This window comes from Cygnus atratus, chromosome 4, assembly GCF_013377495.2.
Source record: "Cygnus atratus isolate AKBS03 ecotype Queensland, Australia chromosome 4, CAtr_DNAZoo_HiC_assembly, whole genome shotgun sequence".
Lineage (NCBI taxonomy): Eukaryota > Metazoa > Chordata > Aves > Anseriformes > Anatidae > Cygnus > Cygnus atratus.
Genome location: NC_066365.1, coordinates 47,451,222 through 47,476,787, shown reverse-complemented (window position 1 = coordinate 47,476,787; position 25,566 = coordinate 47,451,222). Strand labels below are relative to the sequence as shown.

Sequence of the window (25,566 nt, the reverse complement as noted above, 5' to 3'; positions counted from 1 at the left end):
AAACAGCCTCACGCTTCAGACCCCTGGAGACTTCTTCTGGAATTTTCCCAGCAGTAACCACTGTGGAATGAGCCTGACGGTTCAGATATTGTGGACAGTCATCCAAGCATAAATCCGAGCACTGTCACGTAAACTGTCCTTACTCATGTGTACGGTCCAAGAACAACATGTAATCTGACTGTGACAATTTCTTACTCAACAGATCTGCTCTCTGCGTTTATTCAGAGCAGGATCTTCTGATGAAAGCTTCAGTGACCTGCACTGGATTATCCGTGCATCATCCTAACTGTTTATTGCCTCAGTTGGCTACAGCTGGGCAAATCCTCCTTCCTGGTAACACAGCGCGCTGTTCAGCTCGCAAAGGCTACGCGTAGGCGAAAACCACTTACGGACACACACGGGGATACAAGGGTGGGCTAGGGGACTGGCTTGCTGCAGATTAACGTAGCTGAAATGCATGTGTTCCTACCAACATGCATATGCAATTAAAATCTGTGTTCATTAGTGTCATCTTAACAGCTGTATTTTTATTGTTTTCTTTAGCAATCTCTCTAGTTTCTGAGAAAAACATGTCCCCTGCCTCTCAAAGGCTCCAAACTCCTCAGTTGATATTCTACTGGCTTGGAAAAAACAAAACAAAACAAAACAAACAAACAAACAAAAAAAAAACACATACAACACTGTTCACTGGGGTCTATTACTACTACTGCTACTTAAAAGAGGTCACAAAAATACAGCCTGGAAGAGCACCTCTGCTACGAGGCCTGAAGCCACAGTTATGATGCATCAGTTATGCTGAATTTCATACACACATCAGTGGAGAATTCATCCTCATTAAAACTAATTCACTAAACTAAAAAAAGAGATGGCGTTCCATGACTCACGGGCAGTAACAGGCCCAGATTTAAAGAGGTATTTCCTCCAACCCACCCAATGCAACACCCACTGGACCTCATGCAACCCCTATGCCCTCTACAGACTATGGGTCCTCTTTGTGTCCACGGCTGCTCCCTTTCTCCCTGTGGCTGTGTAAGTGCCCCAACATTTCCCCAGCTGTGCTCATGCTCTGGGGACACCGAAGCAGCTGGGCAGGAGGCAGGCAGGCCAAGCTATGTGCTGGCTGCAGGCAGGAGTGGACAGACTGGCCAGCTGGCAAGGCAGGGAGCACGACTGACGCTGCACTTCTCCCTTAATGGCAGCGCTGGCTCGGCTCACCCTCCCACCTTTACATGACACCGACTCGCATCAGCTTGATTGATTGGAGCCCGCAGACCTACAGCTCCTAGACAAATCTTCCTGCGGTTGGCCAAGTGAGACAGACTTTACTGGAGGGGTGAGGCTGGGGAAGCAGGGAATGACAGAGCTGGACAGAGAGATCTTGAGCATGTAATTTCCTTCTAAGACTCAGCTAAAAGCTGCCAGCCCAAAAAGATGACATTACCATTTGCGCCCCTTTCCATTGGAAAGGGGTGCAAATTAGTCATTAGATATTTCCTGCCTACATGGGGCAATCACCATTTGGTTATGACGTGCAATCTTCCTGCACTTCTGGTCTCCTGAGGGACTGAGCGAGGAGCTGCACAAGCCATCTGGGCTGCAAAGAGGACAGAGCTCAGGAGAGAGCCTCTGTGTACCCCTTGTCCCCTCAATCGGCTCACTAGGGCTCTTCCCTCTGCTGCATCCCACCTGCTTTCAGTCCTGAGCTTGGCTTTGTTTTCAGACAGGAAATTTTCTAATGGGATTGCTGTACTGTGATCCTTGTGACTTTAATAATCACTTTATTTTGCTTTCCATGTTGGCGTCCCCACCAGTATAGCTTTACCTGCAGCTAATTCCTACTCTGTCCTATTACTGTCATTAAAATGCATACTTGGCTAGTCACTTAAAAAAAATAAATGTAACCTATGTACCTCAGCTGCAAGAAGCAACCTCTGTAGTGAGTCTTCTTATAAGGAAACAATACCCATTTTCCCCTGAAAATCAAGTCAAGCCAATTCAAAATAGCCACTATAACATGCTTGATCTCAGGTCAGTCTAATAATGATTCATGAGCAAATCTCTTCTTCATAAACCAGGAATGTTGCGCTGAAATTTGTTTTTATGGGATCTTGCTTTAGTGCTTCAAGTTGTAGATGTATATTCCCCAGCAAAGAATTTATTTATTTAATAAATAGAGATTAGAACACTGCAAGGGGAGGGAGATCAAAGAACACCCTTACAAATCTTTAATGCTTGTATAGCCATAACTGTGTCCTGAACCAAAGCAACAAATGGTACAAAAATACCAGCAGCTCTAGAGATAAACTAGAGCTGATAAACTAGATAAACTGTGAGCTGTTGGAGCAAAACCCATGGCAGCAATTCTGGAACAATTTGCTTTGCTGAAGTCTGTTCACAAACATTCATGGAAAAGAGAAAAAAGCATCAGCTGCAAACAAAACAAAACAAAACCCTGCAAAGTGATATTTCATACCAAAGCTAATTGCCAATGTTTTTATATCTCTAACTAAATCTATAAATAAATAAATCTAAATAGCATCTAATTCCTTTTAAAAACTCCCAGAATGCTGCTTTTTCGCTGCTTCAGGGCAAAAGTTAGCAAAATTTGTTGAGTGTACTGAACACCGAGAGGGACCTATCTGCAGAGAAGCGGAGTAGAAGCTTGCAGGAGGGGATTTTAGGTATGCAAACGCGAGTGCCACCTATCTGCAGGCAACACCGCTTTGCACCCTTCCAACGGCAGGTGCAGAAAGGGGTGAGCAGGGGGAAGAGTCCCCCCTGGGTGAAGGCGAGAGGTCGCCAGCAAGGCGAGCTCCAGCCCCTGGAGGCCCCTGTGGACGGAGGGGACGAAGGGGACGGAAGGGACGGAGGGGATGGACGGGGAGCCCTGTCCCGCCCAGCCCCCGGGATTCCTGGCCCGAAAGCGGTGAACCCGGCCCCCTCCACGCCGGGGAAAACCCCCGGCAGCTCCCGGCCGGGGCATAAAAGCAGGGGCAGGCAGCGAGGCGGCTCAGGCGGCTCCGTGGCACCTCCGATGGCATTCCGAGCCATGAGCCCGCACCTCCTGCTCCTGCTCCTAGCCGCCAGCGCCGCGCTCTGCCGGGGTGAGAGCAGCGGGGACGCAGCTTACGGGGGTCAGGGGATGGGGGACAGGGGACGGGGGGCGGGGGGGACGGCCCCAGAGCCTCGCTGAGGCCGTGCCCCCCGCCCCAGGTGCGCCGCTGGCCGGGGAGCTGCGGTGCCGCTGCGTGCAGGCTGTGACGGAGGTGATCCCCCCGCGGCGCCTGGCCAGGCTGGAGCTCGTCCCCGCGGGGCCGCACTGCGCCGTGCCCGAGGTGATGTAAGTGCCAAGTCCCTGTCCCTGTCCCCGTCCCGGGGTCCCCCGGCTCGCAGAGCCCCTCCTGAGTCCCCCCTCACCCTGCAGAGCCACAACGAAGGCGGGCAGGACGCTGTGCCTGAGCCCCTCGGCGCCCTGGGTGCAGCTGCTGGTCACCAGGCTCCTCCGCAGGTACAACGGGATGGGATGGGATGGGATGGGACCAGGACCAGGACCAGGACTGGCCCTGCTGAGCTCCTGGCCCCTGGTTTGCAGCTCGGAGCAGAATTGATGGGGAAGGGGCTCCTGCAACGCTCTCGTCTTCAGCCCTCAGTGGACGACGCCTCCTGAGACTCCGCGCCTGGGCTTGGCACCTTTATTTAACGCCGTGGTATCTGGATGCACTTAAAGCCCAGTTTTAAGTGTCCTACTCATTTTCTGCTTTTAAATCCTTGCTGAGAGGCATAGCGCGAGGAGACTTCCAGCAACCACCCTGCCGCCTTTCAACGCGCGAACTTTGCCAGGCTGCAGCATCGGCGTGCTGCTGGTGGGGCTCGGGATGTCCGCAGGCAGCGATGTCCACCTTAGACATGTGCTGGCAACCTTAGACAAGTGATGTCTTTTTTGTATGGCATAATGTCATAATTTATATTGAGTCACGTAAAACTGACTGTTGCACTGGTGGATGTTTATTTGCTATAGTCCAAATCCCCTTTGGGAACTGTACATATGTATTTTTCTCCACTCTTCATAGCTCTGTCCAGCAGAAAGTGAAAACGAAGGGGGAATCTAAGCCTCTTTGTAATTACTGGTAATTAACTGTCTTCACAGTGAGACCATACGGGTTCTATTCATCTGCTAACTGTAACCTTTCCAAATGTCAAAGAAACTCTGCTAGTTATTTATGTGTAGTTAATGTGTAGGTACATCATCGTACAACCAGACTGATTGTAATAAGTGCCTGTAACTTAAACGGAAGATTTTTCTAATGTGTTGATTGCTACATATGTTTCCTAATTAAGAGTTTTTCCTTTGTTATTTATGGCCTTTTGCTTGTAAAAAATAAATATTTAGTTAAATATGCCTGGTGTCTGTTCCCATGTGTTCACGCCATGAGATAACATCACGGATGTTATCTGGATAACATCAGATTTTCAAGTCCGTTTAGTTAATGGCTTATCTAGATTGTGCCCATCAGTATACTGTCACCGTTCCACAGTTACAACCCTCATCGTGCCTTTGCCTTAGTGGCATTCTGATGTGAGAGCGCTGGGACTGAGCCTCTTTTGTTTGGTCCCATTTGTAGGGAAATGGAATCATGTAAGAGGCTGATGTGAAAAGCATTGAGGCTCCATCATCTGCTTAAATTTCACAGCTGTACCTGAAAACAGAACTAGGCTTGAGACAAGAGGGGTTGGAGCTATAAAACAATGTGTTTCCACATACCAGCCTGATTTTTTGTACTGCCTTCTGGTTCCTTTTCAAATGAGGGGTGCAGGACTGCGTGGAGGTCAGCCAGCACAGCTCGCGGGTCACATGGCGACGCTCTTTGAGGTGTGAAGCTCTGTGTTTTTCTCAGGCTTCTCAAAACCAAGTGGCTCTTTGGCCCTGCTGGTAACACTTCTGTCATTTTGCCTACTGCAAAGGAGCAACAGTGTTTTTATTATATATTTTAAAAACACACTCTGTCCTGTGTTTTCATGAAGGCTGTGAGTAAAGCAAGGGCGATACAACCTATTTCAGCCCCAATTAGCCAGCTGCTAATTAGTTCCTCAGGCAAACTCACTTCTGAAGTTTAAGTCACTGGTCATGACAACTTTTGTGGTGGCCTCATTAAGTTAATTCCCAGCCTCTGCACAAAACATGAGCAGGGTGGAGGTTCTCATTAATGAAAGTGAAATTTGGGGAACATGGAAATTAAACTGCTTGTGAGACTTGCTTCACAAATTGTCTAATTGTTCCAGTAATAAATCCACCCTGCAGATGTGCAATCAGACCCGTATGGATGTATCACAGTATCTGTTGTTTGCAGCACCTGACCTGGCCTTTCCCAGTTCACACGGACGCCGCGCTGCATGGAGATGGTTGGTGTGGCTCGGCTGTGGAAGCATTTTTGGGACAAAAACGATCCCTTTGGTCTACATCTGCACGGTGAGGCTCGTTTGGGACCCGCATGTGCTGAATTCTTCGTACATTGGTCAGGGAAAGGTTGGACATCAGAAAGCTGGCAACAGAGAAGCAAAGCAGGCAGGCTTGCAAGGCTGGTTCGAGGAGTAACGAGGAGCTGCAGCTGCCCCACTGCTCCCTCCGTGCCCGGCAGACATCCTTTGGCTCCTGGCTCTTTCCTAATGAGGGATAGCCCAAGCAGTGACAGTGATTCTCAACTCCCTTTGAGAGTGACAGCAACATTTTGGCATTTCTGTCCTCCTCTGAGTATTTTTATTCCCACCCTTCCCCCCATCTCCCGAGTACCAATAGGCTTAAATAGGTCCTGGATGGCTAAGTGTCCTTTTCCCTGCCACAGGTCTGTAGCTGCCGTGGACAATGGGGGGATATTCTGTCTGTGTAGCTCTTTTGCTGTGAAAATTTGGTTGTTCTATTTGGATGATTGCCTGGAGTGGAACATGACTGAAATCCAGCTCCACATCTGTTTGGCAGCATCCAGCCTGGTTTTCTTAGTAAAAAAAAGTCTATCATGTGCTGAAGCTGCTTCATTTGTTCTATACTCCTCTGTTCCCCTGGCATCTTTTGAGTGTTGGCCATTTTCAGAGTACTTCCTAGATGGTTTCTGAAAGTCTACGGTGAGTGGTAGAAATTCCCATCAGAACCTGTCAACCAAATTTTCATGACACACTTGAGAACCTATGGCAGAGGGGGAGAAGTCACAAAGGCCTTAATTGTGGGAACTTCCTCAGTTGGGTTGTGTACCTAATTAGACGTCAGAGAATCCAATTACAAAACTCATGTCCATTGAAAAGCAGGTATCGTCAGTTCTGCTGCTTGTTTGCACAAAGCACCTCAATCAACCACCGCAATAATCCTCACTCGGTGGGACCAGGGTCAGATCTGACACTTCCCAATGACAAGGCAAGCTTAGTGTTACTTTCGATACCCGAGAAGAATGCCTTTCCTATCATCCGTGCAGAGCAGCAGGATGAGCTGTGCAGATCGCATATTTTCCTTATGTTCCAACACGTATTTTTATTCTCTTTGTGTCATTAGATCGAGCTCTTGACACACTAACCTCACCACAGATAAATGCTTTTCAAATTACTCCTTCTCCTTGGGCTTCCCTGATTCATGCTCCCTTTCCTGTGCCCACTTCCAGGAGGCACCAGCGCACGAGGAGAACAGGGCTACGTCTTCTCGTCAGACGAACTGGCAAGGGACCTGTCAGCCTCTCTTATCTCTCACCAGCTGCTAATGACCAAGTATGACCAAGTGGTTGTGTCAGTTAGGAAAAGCAGGGGAATCCCCATAGCCAGAAAAAACTGGCCAGGAGGTTGGGCTGATCCCACCTGCAAAATTCAGCTAATTGCCCAGAGTGATGCAGACATGATCCTTGAGAGATGATTCGGGATGATCCTGATTTATTTTCCTCATAACTTTGTTGAGAGTCTATCTACAAGTGACATCGTGGATTACCTATTCATGTTTTCAGCTGCCTCCTAGTCACAGACTTCTTTAAAGATGATTTTATTGGTTCCCATAAAAAGGAATACTTGTAGGATATTCTAGGCACCACCACAAACGGCACAAGGTGTTCTTGTTTCACGGGGACAGAAACAAAATAAATGGTGCTCATCTGACCATTTATCACCTTTTTTGCTAAAACTGGCTCCTGGTAGTACTGCTTTGAGCGTATCCTAATGGGGCCAGGTGTGTAGGGTTAGCCTCACACAGATTAAAGAGAAGGGGCTCAGCAACGCTCCTGAGCGTGAGCCATTTTTTGCATCTTAGCACAACTCCAGTTTCCTCTCACTCAGCTGGCATGGCAGATATTTGCACAAGAATTTTCCAGAACCATAGCCTGGGCTAAAGGTCAGGCCAGCTCCTGAGGAGTTTGATATGTCAGAGAATTAAGACATTCTAGACCATCAAAAATGTTCTTATGAACGTCAAACAAAATGGTTAATTACACCACAGGAAAATGACTGAGCAAATGAGCTTCATAAGCACTGCAGATGTTGCGCATTTGTCAACAAGCCACATTTGCTGATTGAAGAGTATTTCCTTTTTGGCATGGTGAAGCAATCTGCGAGCTTCTTCACCCCTTTCTGCAGTGCCTTTCTGCTTCCCCAGCACATCACTGAAATTATTTCATTGTCCCAAGCTGCTCAGAGCTCAGGTCTCCCTTTAGAAGCAATGTACCTGAACAGCTTATCTGCTGAATTCATACTGAATTGTGTTGTAATTCACGTCAAGAACAGTCAGTGGCAAATAAATTTATGGGAATGAAACGTTCCTAGTTGAATAGCAATCATAAAGATTGCTTCGAAAAGCTGCACCGGCACAGGGAGGAGGTGCTAGGCACAGGAGAACATGGGCACGTTGTCCAGTCGACTTTATGAGCCCTGAACAGATTAAGCTCCACATTCCACCACACCCGTCCTCCAGATTTTGGACATGATTGTTCTAGGAAAATGATGGAAACTTCCCAGTTCACAAGAAGCATAGCTTTATTTGAAGATAGCTTGTTTCTTGTTAGGCCCTCTCAGTTACTTGTTATGACATCTCCCAGGCTAGGAAGCAGCCGTCCAGATGTTTGAGAAGGCACGGGAAAGCAGTGCTATTTCTGACCACATTGCTGGAGTTGGACACTTTGAAACCCACAGCACAGAAGATTCTCACTGCACGGGGAGTTTGTCACTGATACTTTACCATTTGCATGTTTAGTAGCCAGCCCAATCTAGTAATTCACGCCCTTATATATTGCATTTACCTCAGCCTGTTCTTGGACTTGAATTCCTGCTGAGAGATTTGAATAAAGCTAACATAGTTACTCTAACGAACTATGCTCTGTTAATGCAGATTTCTGTGTGACACGAGACGTTGACCACACTCCAACAGAGAAATCCTTTCCCCTATGAGATGGGCTCTTAATGTACCACCTGTAGTGATCTCCTAAGAGCTCAGCCGCTGCTGCCCTCCATGAATTGTTCAAAAAAGGGGTAAAATGCAGGTCAGCCCCAGTTGTTCTTCTATCCCTTGCCTATTTAATGGCACCTAACGTCAGCAATGAAGAGCTGGCTACTGGAAATCTTGCCACTGACGTCAGTGCGATGAGGGCTTCATCCAACAAGCATGTTTCCATTGCAGGCCACGGGAGCTTTGCCTTTAATGCCAGCGGAAGAAGGACTGCATTCAAACTGCGCTGCTACGGAGCTGGCACTCTCCAGAGAAGAAAGCCTGTTTGCACAGAACATCACCGCAAAAAGAAAAACAAACTGATAACATCAAAAAAATTTCCCTAAATAAGCAAAGGCCAGCACATAATGCCATATCTTATAAAAAGCCACAAACTGGGAAACGTTAGCTTAAATTTTTTTGGGGGTGGACCAAATACCTGAGATACGGAGAGAAAAAACAGCAGAAAACAGTTCAGAGAGACTATATCCCTTACATTTTAAAACCAGCCTGTGTCTTTATGACCCCTTTGCATTTGGCACAGCTAGCACATCACTTCAGTTTCTATTAAGAATACTTTTGTCTTGGAGAAATGGGATTTTCAGCAGGAAAACATATTTTCCTGGGCATCTTGTGAGGTGTATATTGTGAGGTGCCACAGTAATAGGCAGGGTTGTGGCTGAGGTTGGGTGTTGTGGAGCAAGGGCTAGCATCCAGACTAGTGTTTGACGGTGCTTACCTATTGAGCCCAAACCTGTAGTTCTTTCAGAAATCTCCTGAGCGAGGCAGAAGGAATTACAGGCTAGCAGAAATCACATTATTTGCTCCCTACCTACCCTTTGGCAGACCAAGCACGGTAAGAAGCAGGCACTTTGGAGAGAAACATGAACCCCTTCAGTTCTCAGATCTGCCCCTCCTGCTTAGTTTAGCGCTTCCCTAACTTCCTGCAGGATGGCTGAAGAAAGAAATATTGAAGTGCCCCAAGGCTTCAGGTCTGACAGACCTAGGGCCACACAGTGCCAGGCTGTAACACACACCAGGGAGGAAAGGAACCCTTACAGAAGCCTGAGCTGAAAAAGTGCTGCCTGGATCTGAACAAATCTCTCAGTTCACACACAGCTGCAAGAGGAAAAATAGTCAGCTCACTAACTGTGAGGCAGTCAAGTTGGTCAGTGCACAGGGAAATACCTGACAGCCAAATGGTGAGCACAAAGTTAGAATGGTCTCTCTTCTCAGCTTCCCTCTTCCTGGAATATTTTGCAATTAAGGAGAAAATAGGTTTACAGACTTGCAGATACCACAGTAATAAATCAGTCTGTGTTGTCATTCCCCCCAGCCCAAGTCAAAAAGAATGAGGTGTCCATTGCCTAATATTAAATTCTGTTTTTTTTTTTTGTTTTTTTTTTTTTTTTTCCTTCCTGCCCAGATTAAGGAAAAAAAAAAAAAAAGATAGCACAATTATTACATCTTTGACAAGACTGCAGTGGAAAATTTTCAGTTCTGCTTCACTGCTCCAGAACACACAAGAGCAGTCCCCTAGCTGCCTCCTGCAGGCAGAGAACTGAAATGAGACAATGCACGGTCTGCAAAGAGTGGGAAGAGACGGTGGGATGGTTCTAACACCTCCGGCCACAACCTCTTCCCAGAGGTGTCCCTGGAACCCCCGGCAGACTTTAAGCCTTTTGAGCATGCTGGAGAGGGAAGGCCATGCAGTCTTTTACATCACACCTTTTGCTTTGCAGATAACAGATAAATCTGCAGTGAAATTTTCTCTGTGCATTTGGCAGAGAAACCCGGGTGCTAAAATTAATTTTGTACGTATCCCTAGATGCACAGGACAAATGATTTCATGCCTCAGTTTCCACCAGCACCTTGCAAACCTAAGAACTTCAAGAAAACATGGGCTGGGCTAAATTCAGAGGTCAAACCCTCTTGATTTTATTGTTTTCTTTTTCTTCGTTTTTATTGTTGCCTATCCCTGCATATGTATTTATGCATTTTCAGTGTTTTAGTGCCCATTCGGGATGACACCGAAATAAAAGCTGGTTGAAGCACACACAGTTCTGTGCTACCATACCCTGTCTGTTGCCTCAGCTGCCTAAATGAGCCAAATCTTTTGTTGCTGTTGTTGTTGCCTGTAAATAAATAATATTTACAGTACAATAGGATCTTTTTGAACAAGATATTGCATGGTGAAATTACAGAAAACTTGCTCCCAAGGTCTTTATTCACCACTGTGCACAATTTAAGAATTTCCATGAAACTGTGGGGTTTTGTGCGTAGTTTTTTTTTTGGTTCCTAATGATAATTTTTTAAAGGAACTTACATTTAATTATTTGGTATTTATAGACAAGATGGAACTGTAAATGTTCTGACAAGGCTTAGATATTTTATGTCTACTCATAACATACTGTCCTAGTTCATGCTGAGTAAGGCATTTTCCTTACTCTGCTGTGGAAAAATGTATTTACATGAAAAGGCAGATTTATCATGTAATGCTAATGTAATGCAATGCAATGCAATAAAAATACTTTTTTTTTGTTGAGAATATAGTGGGCTTTTCTGCCAATTCTGTGTTAAAATGGGCCCATGCAGCTGCGTCAGTCCGGATAGCCAAGAAGTCGGGAAGGGGGGAGCTCTGCACCCGCCTGCCTGCAGTCCAGGCTTCTGCAGGGTGCCCAGGATGCTCTGTAGTGAACAAACATGCTTTTCCATTCCCGGGTGCAGCGTTTAAATCCTTCACTTGGAGCTGACGATGTGAAGACAGATTAGCCCTCGTGTGCTGAACCTGAGTACACCCCTGCGATCTCCAGGAGCTTGTATTCTGCTTTGACTTAGGGCAGGAAGGAGCAACGGTGCCTGCTGTGGTACGGAACCATGACGATTTGCAAGTGGAGGCGGGGAATTTGTTTCCATGAAACGAAATCGTTCAGGCCCCAGCTGTAACAAGAAGCCCTGTCACCTTTTAAAGCAAAGAATCTCTGTCTCTTATTTTTAGCACACATTTTAAGTACAAACAATATGTTCAATCACTAGGTACATAACACTTATTTAGTGACAGAAAAATAGAGTGCTGTTTGCTCCCGAAATACAACGGGCCCTTATCTGAAGACATAGCCAGATCCTGGCCTTGGGACACACCTAACAGCGTTCTCCTCTGGTAACTCAAGGAAATCTACATCCTTGCCACACTGCCTAGCTTTTCTTTGAGAGAAATCACAGGAAAGCAAATTCTTATGAAAAACTGTTGTTCCTTATTTATTCCTCTTTACCTGACAAGTCCAGATGATCTATGTTTTCTAGTTGTGGACATAGAAAAAATCAGACTTTTGAAAACTTCTTGATGTATAAAATAGCTTTTCCCTCTGTAATGAAAAAAATTTTAAAGTCCGATAGTTAGGCTGTTGTGGTTAAGAGGAATTGTTCCATCACTGATTTTTTTTTTTCAGTGATACCATATTCTTGCTATCGGAAGTAAAGGGATAAAGTGTTACTATATTAACAGTTTTTCCAAGGAAAATAAATTATTTTGCCTGAACTTATCCATCTGCTGAGTACAGAAATTTAAAATGAAAAAGGGCTAAAAAGATGTTACGCATCTGGGAAAAGCAGTGAATCCAATTATGCATGTTTGCAAGCATTAAAGAGAGAAGTTAGGGGAGAAATGGACAAATCTACATGTCAAAAAGGTACAGAGGATGGGGAGGTACTTACAGCTACGTATATAATTAACTGAAGAAAATTTCTGTCAAAGGGTGGATTTTACAATATGCCAAATACACACACATCTACTTGTATCAGGCGCACATTACGAAATCACAAAATGACTCGAATTATAGATGTTCTATTACCCAACTGCTGAGTGCACTTGGTCACAACATGACTTAGCTAGAAGTTGAAGGCATTTCATGAAATGACCGGTGTTACTGGTTCGGTCATACAGTGAAATCTGGCTGTAAGGAAAATCAGCAGCTTCCAAATGACTGCGATGCTATTTGTCAGACAAAAATATTCAGAGTTTCCCCACATTGCCAAGTGAGCTGGAGTGATTATTACTGTCCTATCAGAGAACATTTTGCTTCTCAAAATTTATCTTATTAGACTGTTTTTGCATTTTTCCACCTTTCTGCCCTTTCTAGACTTCATACCTTTTTCTGCTGGAGAGAAAAAGAGAAACTTTGCTCTGTTTCTCTCCGTGGGATTCCTTTACAATACAGATGTCCCCGTGCCACTTGACACTGGAGTCAGAGGAGGTCCCCTTTGTAGAGACCTGGCTGGGACATGGGTGCATCGAGGCGCTAGTGTCCCATGTAAGTGTTACCCTGAGCTCAATGCTGGTGATTACACCACCTACACATCCTTGCCCTTATCGAAAATTGCAGCAAGAAGGCCTCATGAGAGCATCCTTCTTATCTAGCCATAGAAATGATGAATAGAGTTGCCTTGTTTTCAGCAAACCCTCAAAAGAGCTTGTGTGAGCAAAATGGGGTAACCTTTTGGCAGCCAGGATCTGCAGAGAATGCTGTGCCCTGCTTGGAGCCCTGCTCTATAACGCACAGTGTGGGGCTACCAGCATCTGAAGGGACATCAGATGATCTTTACTATCCTCTTCTTCTATGTAGCATTAGTTCCAATAAATGGCATTTTAGGTGATGCTTTGTAGAGCCTGACTGCCTCTCTTACTGGCACCCTAATGGACTAGCAACTTTCTGGTGCAAAACAGCCTTTCAGGAAATCCAGGAGATGGTCTTCAGACGCAGGCATGTGCAAATCTCCTGGCTACCAGAGGTCTGTGACTGGGCCTGTGCTGGCCAACACACTTCTTCCAGACCAGCAATGCCAGCTTTACTGCAGCCACCCAGAAAACCAGAGTTGCCTGTTACACCACCACACAATGGGACCTCACTGCTCTAGGCAGTTTCTGGTGTGGCTCATCCAGACACCAAAACGAGTCTACTAGATTTGGCAATTCTCCAAACCGAGCAAAAAGCTTCTAAAAAGGAAGCACAATGACAAATGAGCTCAGGTCTCTTCTGTCTCACTGTCCTGGTTTCAGTTAGGACAGAGTTAATTTTCCTCCTAGTAGCTGGTAGGGTGCTATGTTTTGGATTAGGATGAGAAGAGCGCTGATAACATGCTGCTGTTTTAATTGTTGCAGAGCAGTGCTTACACCAAGCCAAGGACTTTTCAGCTTCTCGCTCTGTCCTGCCAGTGAGCAGGCTAGGGGTGCAGCAGGAGCTGGAAGGGGATAGACCCAGGACAGCTGACCCAAACTGGCCAAAGGGGTATTCCATACCTTATGGCGTCATGCTGAACAATATATAGGGGTGGCTAGCCGGGGTGGGGGGCCGGCTGCTCGGGGATAGGCTGGGCATCGGTCAGCGGGTGGTGAGCAATTGCATTGTGCATCACTTGTTTCATACACATTATTATTATTAATACTACTACTACTATTATTATTATTATTATTATTTTCCTGTCTTAATAAACTGTCTTTATCTCAACTCACAGGCTTCACTTTCCTGTTTCTCTCCCCAGTCCCAGAGAGGGAGGGGGGAGGGTGAGCGAACGGCTGTGTGGTGTTTGGCTGCCAGCCGGGTTAAACCACAACACTCACCTCTACTCACACCATGTAGGGCTGCAGAACCAGAGTTACCCTTGGCTTCTCCCTCTCTCCATCCTTCCATCTTCCATCTGTCTCTTTCTCCAGCAGCCTGACCACCACAGAAGTGGGTGCCTCTTTCCAAGACAGGACCAATGTAGTTCACGTTTCCAGCGGACCGCGCTATCACACTGAAACCACACATCCCTCTTCCTGACCATCCCCAGTGCCCAGCCTTGCTCATTTTGCAGAGGTGTTTCCTGCTTCACTGAGGAATCCCACAGGATACTCCTCTGCTGGTCTCACACCAGAAATCACTTGCCTGTTCCCAAATTTATGGCTTGCCTTGCTCCCCTTAAGGACAAGCTTGAGATTGTAAGTTTTCAGGTGGTGGTAACAAGCCCATTGGGTTGCTGTTACCCAACCAGGAGGTGCAGGTTCCTCCACCAGTTCCAAAAATGTGAGTATTACAAGGTCACACAGGTGTTCGGATATAGCAGAGTAGTCCTGCAGTTGTGGCCTGCTGAAACCACAAAAACATGTACCACCATGTTTGTTACAAAGGATTGAAGCCAAACTCCATGCAAACCAACATATGAACCGAAGCTGAAAAATTATTTTGCATGAAGCGTTAGCAATTTCTCACAAAGACATATGTACAGATACACATGGAACGAGTTTTTTATCCTGCTCCTTAGAGAAAATAATGATACTTTTCCATGGGGAACTATTCACAGAAAAATAAAGTTTTCCACTGCTTTATGAAATAGCCTCAGCTGTGAGCATTATCATAGATGTGCAGAGTGGCATACCTTACTGGATGTTTTTGAAAAAAAAAAAAGCTTTTCTAAATTTATACTGTAGAGAAATGTTCTTGTACTTTTAACTTCACAAGCAAAAATACTGGTAATTAGGTACTTCACATTTTTACCTTTTATTTAGTCATTTTCTAAAGTTACCAACATTTTAGTCATTTCATGGAGCAACCAATTTCACAACATGAAAATGTGCACAGAAAACCACAAACATTATTTGTCCATTTTGTGAACTATCATTCACTCGCATGACAATGCCAAACATTCATATATAGACTGGGTAGAACTGAGTGCCTCTTCTGAATACAGTATTTTTGGCATAGCAAAATCACTATTGCTGAATTCATTATGGCAGAAGAAAAGGCTGGACTGGGATTGCAAGCAGCGTGCAGTGCACATGTCTGGTCATAGACATGGGGAGAGCAACTAGCCATGTGGCAAACACATGCCTTTTTTTTTTTTTTCCCTCATTTTCCTCTCTGGAGGAACACAAAGAAAGAAGTGGGAAGAAGAGATCTGAAAGAAAGAGATGTGTTCAAAAGGGTTAAACACACAAGCATAAAGAGGGACAATCTCTTTGTGCTTGCAAATCCAAAGGGACTCACAAGAAGGAATTAAATTGCTCTTGAATGAGAAGAAGAGAGTAATACCAAGGAGGGCTAAGGGCACAGGAGGGACCATGAGGTGGCTGTTCCCAGCATTTCCACAGCTGGTTTGTGTGTGTATCTGTGGTATTGCGCAATTAAATCAAATCCTCATTTAGTGAACTACACATTATTAGTTCCTATTGAAGGGAAGGAGAGCTTATTTTGTTACTACCTGGAATGACAAAGTTAAACATGGCTTTAAGTTTTTTCTAAAACAGTGCGTAATATTCAGAGGTGTTGAAAAATCACACCTCCTTAATATCTTTATTTTATTTTTATTCTTTCCCAATAACACAATTATCCAGATTTTTGCCTATGTTCTGTTACAAAGTTAATTCTGCCTTGTATTTCACTGAGCGAAAACAAAGCAAGTACTGAGCTATAAATGTTGGCAGCAAATGAAGCTTCATACCTTCTTCACTGTTTTAGCCAGCATGTTTGAAAAGCTCAGACTTTAGATACTCACGCATCTCATGCATTTCTCCGTTACTCTCTCGCAATTTATCTGTCTCACCTCAGACAGAGAGTCTCAATCTCTTCTCACATCAGCTTTGTCTGAACATCATCCACTGATTCCACTGTGCTTGCTTCTGAATGACACTGCTGAAGTAAAAGAGGGCAAGGCACACAATGTTCAACCCTATAAAGAAAGCATTTTAGTATTTTATTGTTTTCAATGTAATTAAAGGAATCAGAGCAAGCCCAGTGGCTTCAGCTTGCTGCTCGCTTACAGGTATGTTAGCAGAAGCTGTTTCATCTCAGATTTTCCCACTACTTCTTCTGGTTGTGGCAAAAGGCAGGAGCGAGAGCAATTCCATCTGTATGTACTTGTGCCTGCAAAGCAAATCCTGCAGCAGTGTCAGCAGTCCCATGTGGGTCTGGAGGCAGCCGAGTTTGTTTTCAGTTCACCATAAGAAGGCACAGAGAGCAGTCATGGATACCAAGATTGCAATCTCCCTCCTGATTCTTGCTTTTATGGGCAACTTTCCTGGTAAGAAAATTGAATTTATCTTCCTTTATATTTCAATTCTTCTGCAATATGGTTGAACTAAACAATATTTTCAAGGTGTGTAGGACTTCCAAACTCACACTGTCTTCAAGGTAGCAGGTCAAGATAAAGATATCCACAAACTGTCAGAGTGAGCCTATTTCTTGTCTCCTATTATTCTTCTGCTAGTAGAGATTCAGTAACATTGAAAACTTGTCCCTTAAATATTCTGAGAAAGATGAGATTAGAACCAAGGCTTGAGAAATTATAGCCTGCGATAACTGCGGCATGTTTCATCACTATGACTTTTCACGCTATTTTTATAATAACAGCCCCTGAGTTTAAAGCCTGGAATATTCAACTTAATTTGAGTTAATCTATTTCTAATCAACACCAATCTGTTAAAGCTCTTCCCGGAGAAGCATGAGGGTAAACAAAAGCAAAGTCTGCTGGGATAGTCCAGAAAGTATTTTGTGGGCAGAAAGTTTGCCAAGTTTAGGGGTCTGGAATGCTCCCAAGCCTCAGCACCATGGAAGTCCATGCATCCTGGCTTCACGTTGGGATGGCACACATGTGCATTCTCTGCTGGGCCAGAACAGAGCTGGATAAGCTATGACCAATCTCCAGGCTGGACAGCTGGTTAACAGGACGCCAGTATCATCATACACATCCATGGTGAAGCTCTGGCACCACCTTTGGAAACTTATTTTCTTCTGCTGAGCCCGAAGAAGAAAAGATACTGCTGCTATGCAGTGATGCTCTGTGCTTCCTGGTGTTTGACTTTCAAATGCTTTTGTTTCTGCTTTCTGTCAGGTAGGGAGGGAGGTGTTGGTCAGCCAAAAGAACCACTGGAGGATTCAGCTGGCCAGAAGATAAGTGAAGAAGGGAAATAGGTGGATGATCATATCAAGGTACAAGAAGTAGCACAGGGTGAGGTAAAGGGCAGAGCTGTATGGTATTAAGGGATGTAAATACTATCCACAGTAACAGACAACTGGTGAACTGAATGGGATTTCAGCTTCTGTGGCCCTGCTCATCTCAGTAAGAGTCTCTGTCCTCCCCCCACCATCTGTTTATCTGGAGCTTATCTTTGCTGCTCGTTGATGCTGCCCTGAAAAGTACTGAACTTCCCTTTCAAATATATTCCACAGTTCAAGTGTCAGGAATTGCAGGCTGCAGCTCTAGCTTGCCTTAGCAGGAAAAATGAAGAAATGTGAGAGCTGTGATTGTGCACTTTAACCCTGTGCTGTCTGACCTGAAAACAGGAACATATCCCAGTGTCCGCAGAGGGTGGAGCTGGGAGAGCTCTGGGCTTTATGGCTTGTGATCCTGGGAAACTCCATCACCTTTCTGTGCCCAGTCTTTAAAGCTGAGCTAACATTTTTCTTGCTTTGCTATGGAAATGTGGGACTGGAAGGACTGTCAGGCAACAGCAGATCCGTGGACTTGGGAGCCGTAGGGAATGTGTCACAATTCAATTAAACTTCATCCCAAAGCCAGCTAGATTTCTTGCTCCTAGTACTTACACCGCATGGCTTCCTCTGCAGCCTGATTCTGAGGCCAAGCTTCTAAGCTAAATACATTTGTGGCTCTCTCACACCAGGTGCCAACACAGAAATTTAGCCCAAACAGGTTTCACCTCCAGGCTGTATTCATGAAGAGCAGCCTTCGGCCTCTTTGACTAGCTTCTTCTTCCTCTCCTAAGACAGGGCCCCCAAACTTTCAGTAGCCTTTCACTGTACTTGATATTGTGAGATGCCAAGAGAATTGTGGCAGCAACAGGAGCTTATTCGTTGTTACCTGTGCAAAGTCTGCAGACATTATGAGCTTCCCTTTCCTTTCCTCTCAGAGATGATGCTGGCAGCGGAGCTGCGGTGTCACTGCATCCGAAACGTCAGACGATTAATGCTGCCTAAGCACCTGGCCAATGTGGAAATCATTCCCAAGGGCCCCCACTGCAAGGCTGTGGAAATCATGTAAGTAAAGTCAGCAGGTGATGGAAGGCACGGCTTGTAAACGCTGAAGAGTTGGCAGCCCTTAAGCTTGAAACCTTCAGCCTTGTCTGTGTCCTCCGCCTGCCTCTTCTGGTGCTAACATTAATTAAAGTGAAATGTTTGTTCCATTGCAGAGCAACACTGAAGAACGGCCAGCAAATCTGTTTAGATCCCCAGGCAAAATGGGTGAAGATGATAATTAACAGGATTCTACACAGGTAGCTGTCAGGATTACCTAGTAACTGGAATTATTCCACCAAAGGGCATGTTTTCTCCGGTAGAAACATCAATGTGAGGGCAATGTTTGGCACTCTGTCTCTGAGAGCCATTTGAGAAATGCAAGGAATAAGGAAGGACTAGAATTAGTTGATCTTTGGACAAGGCAGAAACAAGGCTTACTGGATATATCTCTGTAATTTAAAGCAAACAACCACACTAAATGTTATCCATCCCGTATTTCAAATGAGTATGTTGGTCTAGGATTCCTCGGGCTTGTGTTCAGCTCCACAATGCCACGGGCAATGTTTGGGCTTTCTGGAGGGATAGCCTCGGAAGAGATACGAGAGCACTGCTCAGCACTGCCTTGCTGGTCACTAGGACAAGCTTCTCTTGTGTCTGTGTGGATGGATGCATCTCCTCAGAAATAAATTGCACGCAACAGCTATCCAGGGAACCTTAGTGTAGAATAGTTGCAAATGACTTCCCGCTAGTGCAACTTAAATCTACAATCAACTAAAAAGAAACAAAAAAGAAAATAATTACTTTTTTTTTTCCACCAGGAGTGAGTGTTTTTTACTGTTCTTGATGTCTGTAAATTAATCTCACTTTGTTGTGCCTTCTATCATTCATTACAATGTCTGCATTGCAGCTCAGCCAAGAAACAGCATCAGTAAAGAAAAGAGAGGCATCTCTACAAACAAGCAAAAGCTGCATGGAAATGCCAGTAGCCTTTCAGTGTCTCCAGGGCTAGGTATTCATCATCTTACTCTCATTTTTTTCTGTCCTCACTTTTTCTGTCCTCACTTATATCCATGAAAACTGTTGATTTTCAAAAGGAAACTGCTGGGCTCAGTAGGCTGCCACAACACAAGCAAGCTCTCATATTTTATCACAAAATTTTACACTGTGCTTAACCGCAGAGCATTTAAAGCAATATCCTAGCCAAACCCTAGCATAGCATCACATCAGTCAGCTGGAAACACCTGCACAGGCTTAACTACACCAAGGATGTGGCCGTCTCCAAACTGGTGGTAATACCAAGTCATCTGTAAGCTTCAAACCATCTGTAAGCTTCATTCAGAAGGACTACAAAGTAGGGTTTTGTCTAGTTTAAGAAAGTTGTAGTTTTCAAACTAATGAGGAATTAACCAAAGGAGATTCTTAGTGAATGTATTAAAAAGAAGGAGAGAGAGAGAGAGAGGAAAAAAGGAATTTCTTGATATCAGTAAGCAGCTTGCTTAGAGGCAATATGATCAATTGAAGTGAAACAAATGCTGTAAGATTTTAGTGTTTAAAACCTATTTTTTTGGTCTCATGGTCATTAAATACAGCTCTAACCTTAAAACCATAGTCATAGTTATTTTGTTTTTTGTCACCATGCATGACTGCAATAATACTGTCAATTTCAAAAGGGTTCTTCTCTATAAAAGGTTTTTTAGGTTTTCAGAAGCCATCCATTCAAATGTAAAGAATATGTCTATGAAATATCTTAATGTTTCAAATATGCTCAGAGTTTTGCCACCTGCAAACCATTGTGAGGCTTTATTCATAATGCACCAGGGGCTGAAATGTAAAACAAAATTTATAATAAATACAAGACCATATATAATTTTCTGAATTGCTGTGCCTGTTCTTACAGGGAAAAAATAGATTTTACATTTATTTTCAGTACGGAAAGACTTGGTGAAATGCATTTAAATAACATATTTGAATACTATCTTGTTTTCAAAGTGAGAAGTGCCCTTTCCCCATCTGAACACAGATGCATTTTTGGTTCTCATGTATGTAAGAGATCATGATATTGTCACTGAATATTAACATTGTTGGTCTCCAAACACAGCTGAGAGCTCACTTCTCAGCTGTTTAGCATGAGGGGCTATTTAAGGTCTATCTGACTACTCAATAAATGAAAGAACAAAACAAAACAAAAGAACAGGTTTGCCACTAAGACTTACACGTAAATGTAATTGAAAAGATAGCTCAGCAAGAATAATTTCTTTCCAAATATACTGAAAAATATGCTGATCTAGTCAATTAGGTAGAAGCAAAATTGTTGATACTTTTATCAGTATTTGGATTAAAAGAATATTTCTTTCAGCTTTACTGAACATGAGGTAGCTTTCTGATCAGTTTACTTTGCCAAAAGCACGTGTTGGTACATGGAGCGCATATTCATATTGCAGTAGGAGTTGTTAGTGAAAAATGTCTGATAAACACAGTTTTGTGTGATTCTGTGCACCCAAAACTGCTATCTTGGATTCCAGTTTTTATCTCTGCAGACAGCCAGTGACTGCAGTGACACAGAAGATTAATACAGCATAACTATGACACAGAGACAGCAAGTGAATCTCCTTCCAAGCCCGTAAGAAACAAAAACACATCCGATACCAGATGTTGCTTCACCTCTCTGGGACATCATCTTAAAAAGATTTAATTAAGGTCTCTGCCCTCACATCTGCCATTGGAAAGATTCTTGCAGATACTTGAAAAGTTATTCTAACTTCCAATGTACTTTCACCCAGCACTGATGCAAAATCTGTTGATGTTTTTCCATTTCAATCCTCCTGCATAAATAGGTTTTTCCCATTAAGGTACCTGCAAAAAGTCCCCATAGCTCCTCTCGACAATGTAAACCCATTTCATCTCTTTGCAGAATATGAAGTCTTCTAGGCACTCTCAGAGTTCTTCCCAGCGTCTGCTTTGATTTAAGCTAATCTTTCTTGCACATAAATAATAATCTTCTAGATAAAATCTTCATCTTGCCATGAAATGATGATGCTGATTTTAAAAACACAGTTTGTTGTGGTTGTTTGCCTGGCATTTTATTTGTTGTAGATGGTCATCCACACATAACAGACCTTTGTAAACAGTCTGCCTTACAAAGATTATTGATGTGAATGAAAACAAGGCTTATTTTTATGATGCAAGACAGGATGTAGGCACAGAGCTGCAATATTCCTTTGAGATGTGGCTTAACTCTCAGGGAAAGAACTTCTGGTCTCTGTGATGGTAAATGAAATGTGTCAAGAAGCAGAAAAACAATTCTGTGGCAAATCTTTTGGTCTTTCAGCAGCTGTGACAAAAAAATGTTGCACTCCAGCCTAAAAGTGACACAGCTACAGGCATATTTTTAGCATTTGATGGGATATGAGAATTAGAATCCTAGAATATCCTGAGCTAAGAGGTACCCACAAGGATCGTGTCACTGTTCCCAGGGAGCAGAGCTCAGCGCCTGCCCCTCCACTCCCCTCGGGAGGAAGCTGCAGCCTGCCATGAGGTCGCACCTCAGTCTCCTCTTCTCTAAGCTGAAAGTGGGGGACAAACCTCTTATTGAAATGAGAAGAGCAGGAAGGAGCTCTCCTCATTTCAGTTCTTGTGTTCCAGAAATAGAGGGTGCACTTCAGATACCCTCTATTTATGAGGACTTCTGAGAAAAAGAAATACGAGAAAAAGTCCATTTTCATATAGATACTCTTGGTACTGGCTGCCATCTTGAGCTCTTTGCCCTTGATAACACAGCCAGTGGGATGGAAAGGTGTTTGCTCTACGGCAATGTCAAGGAAAACAATCTGCATTTTAGATACTGTTAGGTAAGACACTGCAGCAAAGTCACAAAACTTTGTCCCTTTAGTATTTTGTGACCTTCATAGCAACAGCGGCCTTTTGGTGATCAGTTACATAAAAAGGAGGGATGTCCAAATGACAAAATTATGTGGTCATAAATAAAATATGTTGGAAGAAGTACAAAAGCAACTGAAGCATTAAGACCTTAGAGGGGTATTTCTTTAAAACTAGATATTCTAATAGGATGAGCAGCTGACATGCAGATCAAGCCTCTATTACGCCTGAACCTTAACACCTCCAGATTGCATAGAAGACAAAACCTGCAGCCGTGAAGTGAACTGGTAAGAAGGCCAATTCAAAAACCCAAACCCAGACCTCTACATACCTAGCGGATCTGAAAATACACTAAAAAATCCCACAAAAATGCCTTTGGTTACCCTCCAAGGTGAAAGCAAAACACCAGAAGGTCCACATCTTCTGTTTTCACATACTGATGCCAACAATTTAGTGGCTGAAAGGATACATAAAAAGTGCCTCAAGGAAACAGCTGAGTAGTCAAGGTCAACTTAAACCACAGACAAAGTAGTACTTGTCTGGAAGAAGTGTGCTGGGGACAGTAGCAAGGCCCTGGGTCTGTTTCCTGGAAGGTCAGGCAAGCTGCTGAAAGAGAAACAGAGTGTGCAGGACTGACAGCTACTGGAGGGGGAGGACTTCCCATCCACAGCACTCAGCAAGGCATAGCAAGCTTTTTGCCAGGGTTACCCCAAGCTCTTTGTCTGCCTACAACATCTCCTTTTCTTCCCCTAGCAAGACCCTCCTGGCCCAGCTCCAGTCCCGGTTCCTCTTCCTTAGGACAGCAAAAATCAGTTTTGTTTACATGGCTGAGAAGCCTTGAACTGGTTCTGCAAGGATTTCACCGTACTGTAAGGAGGCTGTACTTAGGAGAATAAGTTGGAGATATACATGTACAAATACCAGCAATGCCTAAATTAAAACAAAACAAAATAACAACAACAAACCCACAACACTATAGGAACGCACTAGCATGACCTGCAATACGTAACACAAACCATTTCCCTGAAGTCAGCACACAAGCTGCCAAGCATCACTCCACACACAGCAATCACCCCAGAGAGGATGAGTGAGCGTTGGCAGTGTTGATGGCACTTTGATCATCATGCAGGTGGTGCAATGCAAATGAGAACAGGCACAAGCTACAGTTTTGAAACACCCAGGTTTCAAAGAACTGGGAGGTGATACAGTTAGCAGTGGGAGGCAGAGAGCAGGAAGGGCATCAGTCTGTCTGTACAGTAAACGTAGATAAGGTTCAGAGGATGATAAGGATTATGGGATGGGAAACAACCAAGCAGAATATGCCTCTTCAGCCTGGAAAAGAGATGTGACAAAATTTTGTAATGTTGCAAATGGCATGCATAAAGTGAACAAGGAAGTCACTGCTTTCAATCTAAAAGAAAAATGGCCAAAAAAATGAAGGCAGCCAGTGGCAGGTTCAGGAGAAACTAAAGGAATGTGTTCTCCTTACATCTAATATTTAAGCTGTGGGATTCTTTGCTACACCAATTTGTGGATACTAAATGTTTACAGGGGGTCAGACAGTGATTAAGCAAATTCATCACTGAAAATCCTATAAGGCCTACTCAACACAAAGATGCTCTCTTTGGCTCAAGAAGTTCTTCAGCTGCAAATTCTTGACATCTAGAAAAATACAGAGGAATATTAAAAGTGTAAAGTATCTTTATATGTTTTCCCTATTCTTTCCTAAGCATGCCTTACTGGTCACTGTGGGTGTCAAGATACTCTTCTAGATGAACCTGTAATGAGATGGTGATGCAGCTGCTCTTCTGCTTTTGTCCTAAGGCTATTGAAATGCCATGACATTTACAGGATACTTGTCTGCTTGCATGTGAAGAGCTCAAAAAATCTCCCCTATACACCTACGGAAATGAAACAGGCAATAAAACAAAGCCATTCGTTTCACAAAGTATGCTGAGTCAATCTTACGATCCTCATGCTGCTGATTTCATATTCTAGATTGGCTATATGAATGGCAATGTCAGCATGAAAAAAAGGAAACTATAGTTTCCACTGTGGAAGGATGACTTAGAAACACCACAGCATGATGAGGAAGAATGAAAATAATCTGAAAGATTGCACCATTACTGTGCACAGGAACCGTGTTAGGACTGGTGCATAAATTCTCCTTGAATTAATCATGTCAAGTAAACTACAGAAAACATACAATTTCAGAAACTTCTTCCACTGATCTGAATTGTGTTTTCTTGTTCCTGGAACCAGCATGCAGTTCAGTATGGTTTATTCGATTGACAGACACATCTATCAGCCTTGAAATGCATTGCCTAATCACTTCTGGAATAGTTTTTCTGCCTTCGTCTGAAGAAATGTCAGGAAGGAGAAACCAGAGGAGATAAAATGTTATCCTAATCAGCACAGAAAAGTCTCCTGAGGCTTGTTTCCTATGTGACTATCAGATGTGGAACACAAAGAATGTTTTTCCAAGTCAGATGAGCAAACAACAGCTGGGTCCAGAAGGCAAGAAGGGGATACTTTGCCTAATAAAAGTAACTTCTATTTAATTCTTCAGTATTTGAGATTCTTAGTACTGCAAACTCTTAGGACACTGGTAATGCCCTTATTGCCTTCAACTATTTTTTTTTGTTTGTTTGTTTTTGTGGGAAAGACCTAAGTATATGAAAACTTGGAGTCATCTCTGCCAACATGTGTCAAGTAAGAGGAGAAGGACTTCTCGTGTATGTTCCTGGATTGTACTTCTAAATGTGTAGCCCCCATTGAATGAGGACTCAGAACTTGATGGCCTGTTGTTTTGTCCTCTGTTCCTTAGAAAGGGAAGAGGGATTTCACCCTGGCACTTCCACTGCACCTGCAGTCGTAGCAGATAGAAGAAACCTGTCTGTCTCTATGAAGAATCCAACAAGTCCATCAAGTCCAACCTTCAACCTGACCTACTGCGTCCCATCACTAACAAATTGTCTGCATTCAGACTGACAGCATCTCAGGGTACCTTTTCCATCTGCCCTTTCTCAGTAATAAAGTTGTCACTGAGATGAAATCATCAAAAAGCAAGGCCAAGTTATGAGATCATATTGGTCCTGAGTAAATTGGCATGGAGAATGAAAACAATTAGCCAGAGCTCCCTGGACACTCACTACTTAAATATTAACACCAAATGGTGCCAGCAGAAAAATATACATTACACCACGCTGCCAACAGGGATATTTAGGAGCCTGAAGTATG

General features: G+C 43.9%; 2 protein-coding genes and 1 long non-coding RNA gene across 6 annotated transcripts; 2 read left to right on the top strand and 1 right to left on the bottom strand.

The window, feature by feature from the left end:
• The first annotated feature begins 2,668 nt into the window (after nt 1–2,668).
• On the top strand, nt 2,669–4,397 carry LOC118251662 (uncharacterized). 2 transcript variants are annotated; one of them, XM_035554037.2, is made up of 4 exons: nt 2,669–3,104; nt 3,214–3,335; nt 3,425–3,508; nt 3,593–4,397. In XM_035554037.2, the coding sequence occupies exons 1-4, from the start codon at nt 2,684–2,686 to the stop codon at nt 3,665–3,667; spliced, it is 702 nt and encodes a 233-aa protein (XP_035409930.2). In that variant the 5' UTR covers nt 2,669–2,683; the 3' UTR covers nt 3,668–4,397. The 2 variants fall into 2 exon arrangements, with proteins under 2 accessions (XP_035409930.2, XP_035409950.2); XM_035554057.2 differs by having other exon boundaries at nt 3,214–3,340.
• An 11,373-nt stretch (nt 4,398–15,770) lies between these two features.
• Nucleotides 15,771–16,375, bottom strand: LOC126913307 (uncharacterized). Its single transcript, XR_007708263.1, has 2 exons — nt 16,239–16,375; nt 15,771–16,147 (listed from the first exon to the last, which is right to left on the bottom strand). It is a non-coding gene; the product is annotated as an uncharacterized LOC126913307 (long non-coding RNA).
• On the top strand, nt 16,119–24,093 carry LOC118251654 (interleukin-8-like). Of its 3 annotated transcripts, none has more exons than XR_007708262.1 (5): nt 16,119–16,498; nt 18,345–18,471; nt 18,624–18,707; nt 19,358–19,459; nt 24,057–24,093. XR_007708262.1 is itself a non-coding variant. In XM_035554017.2 (4 exons), exons 1-4 carry the CDS (start codon nt 16,243–16,245, stop codon nt 19,380–19,382), a joined length of 492 nt encoding a protein of 163 aa, XP_035409910.1. In that variant the 5' UTR covers nt 16,119–16,242; the 3' UTR covers nt 19,383–20,317. The 3 variants fall into 3 exon arrangements, 1 of the variants encoding a protein (XP_035409910.1); XR_007708261.1 differs by lacking the exon at nt 24,057–24,093 and adding an exon at nt 20,973–21,188; XM_035554017.2 differs by lacking the exon at nt 24,057–24,093 and having other exon boundaries at nt 19,358–20,317.
• The last annotated feature ends 1,473 nt before the right edge of the window (nt 24,094–25,566 follow it).

Bases quoted from the DNA above. Each gene is read 5' to 3' on its own strand.
- LOC118251654 (XM_035554017.2), top strand. From the start codon at position 16,243: ATGTTAGCAGAAGCTGTTTCATCTCAGATTTTCCCACTACTTCTTCTG. The intron at 16,499-18,344 runs GTAAGAAAATTG...CTTTCCTCTCAG, and splicing joins TTTTATGGGCAACTTTCCTG to AGATGATGCTGGCAGCGGAG. The intron at 18,472-18,623 runs GTAAGTAAAGTC...GTTCCATTGCAG, and splicing joins TGCAAGGCTGTGGAAATCAT to AGCAACACTGAAGAACGGCC.
- LOC118251662 (XM_035554037.2), top strand. From the start codon at position 2,684: ATGCAAACGCGAGTGCCACCTATCTGCAGGCAACACCGCTTTGCACCC. The intron at 3,336-3,424 runs GTGATGTAAGTG...CTCACCCTGCAG, and splicing joins CGCACTGCGCCGTGCCCGAG to AGCCACAACGAAGGCGGGCA. The intron at 3,509-3,592 runs GTACAACGGGAT...CCTGGTTTGCAG, and splicing joins GTCACCAGGCTCCTCCGCAG to CTCGGAGCAGAATTGATGGG.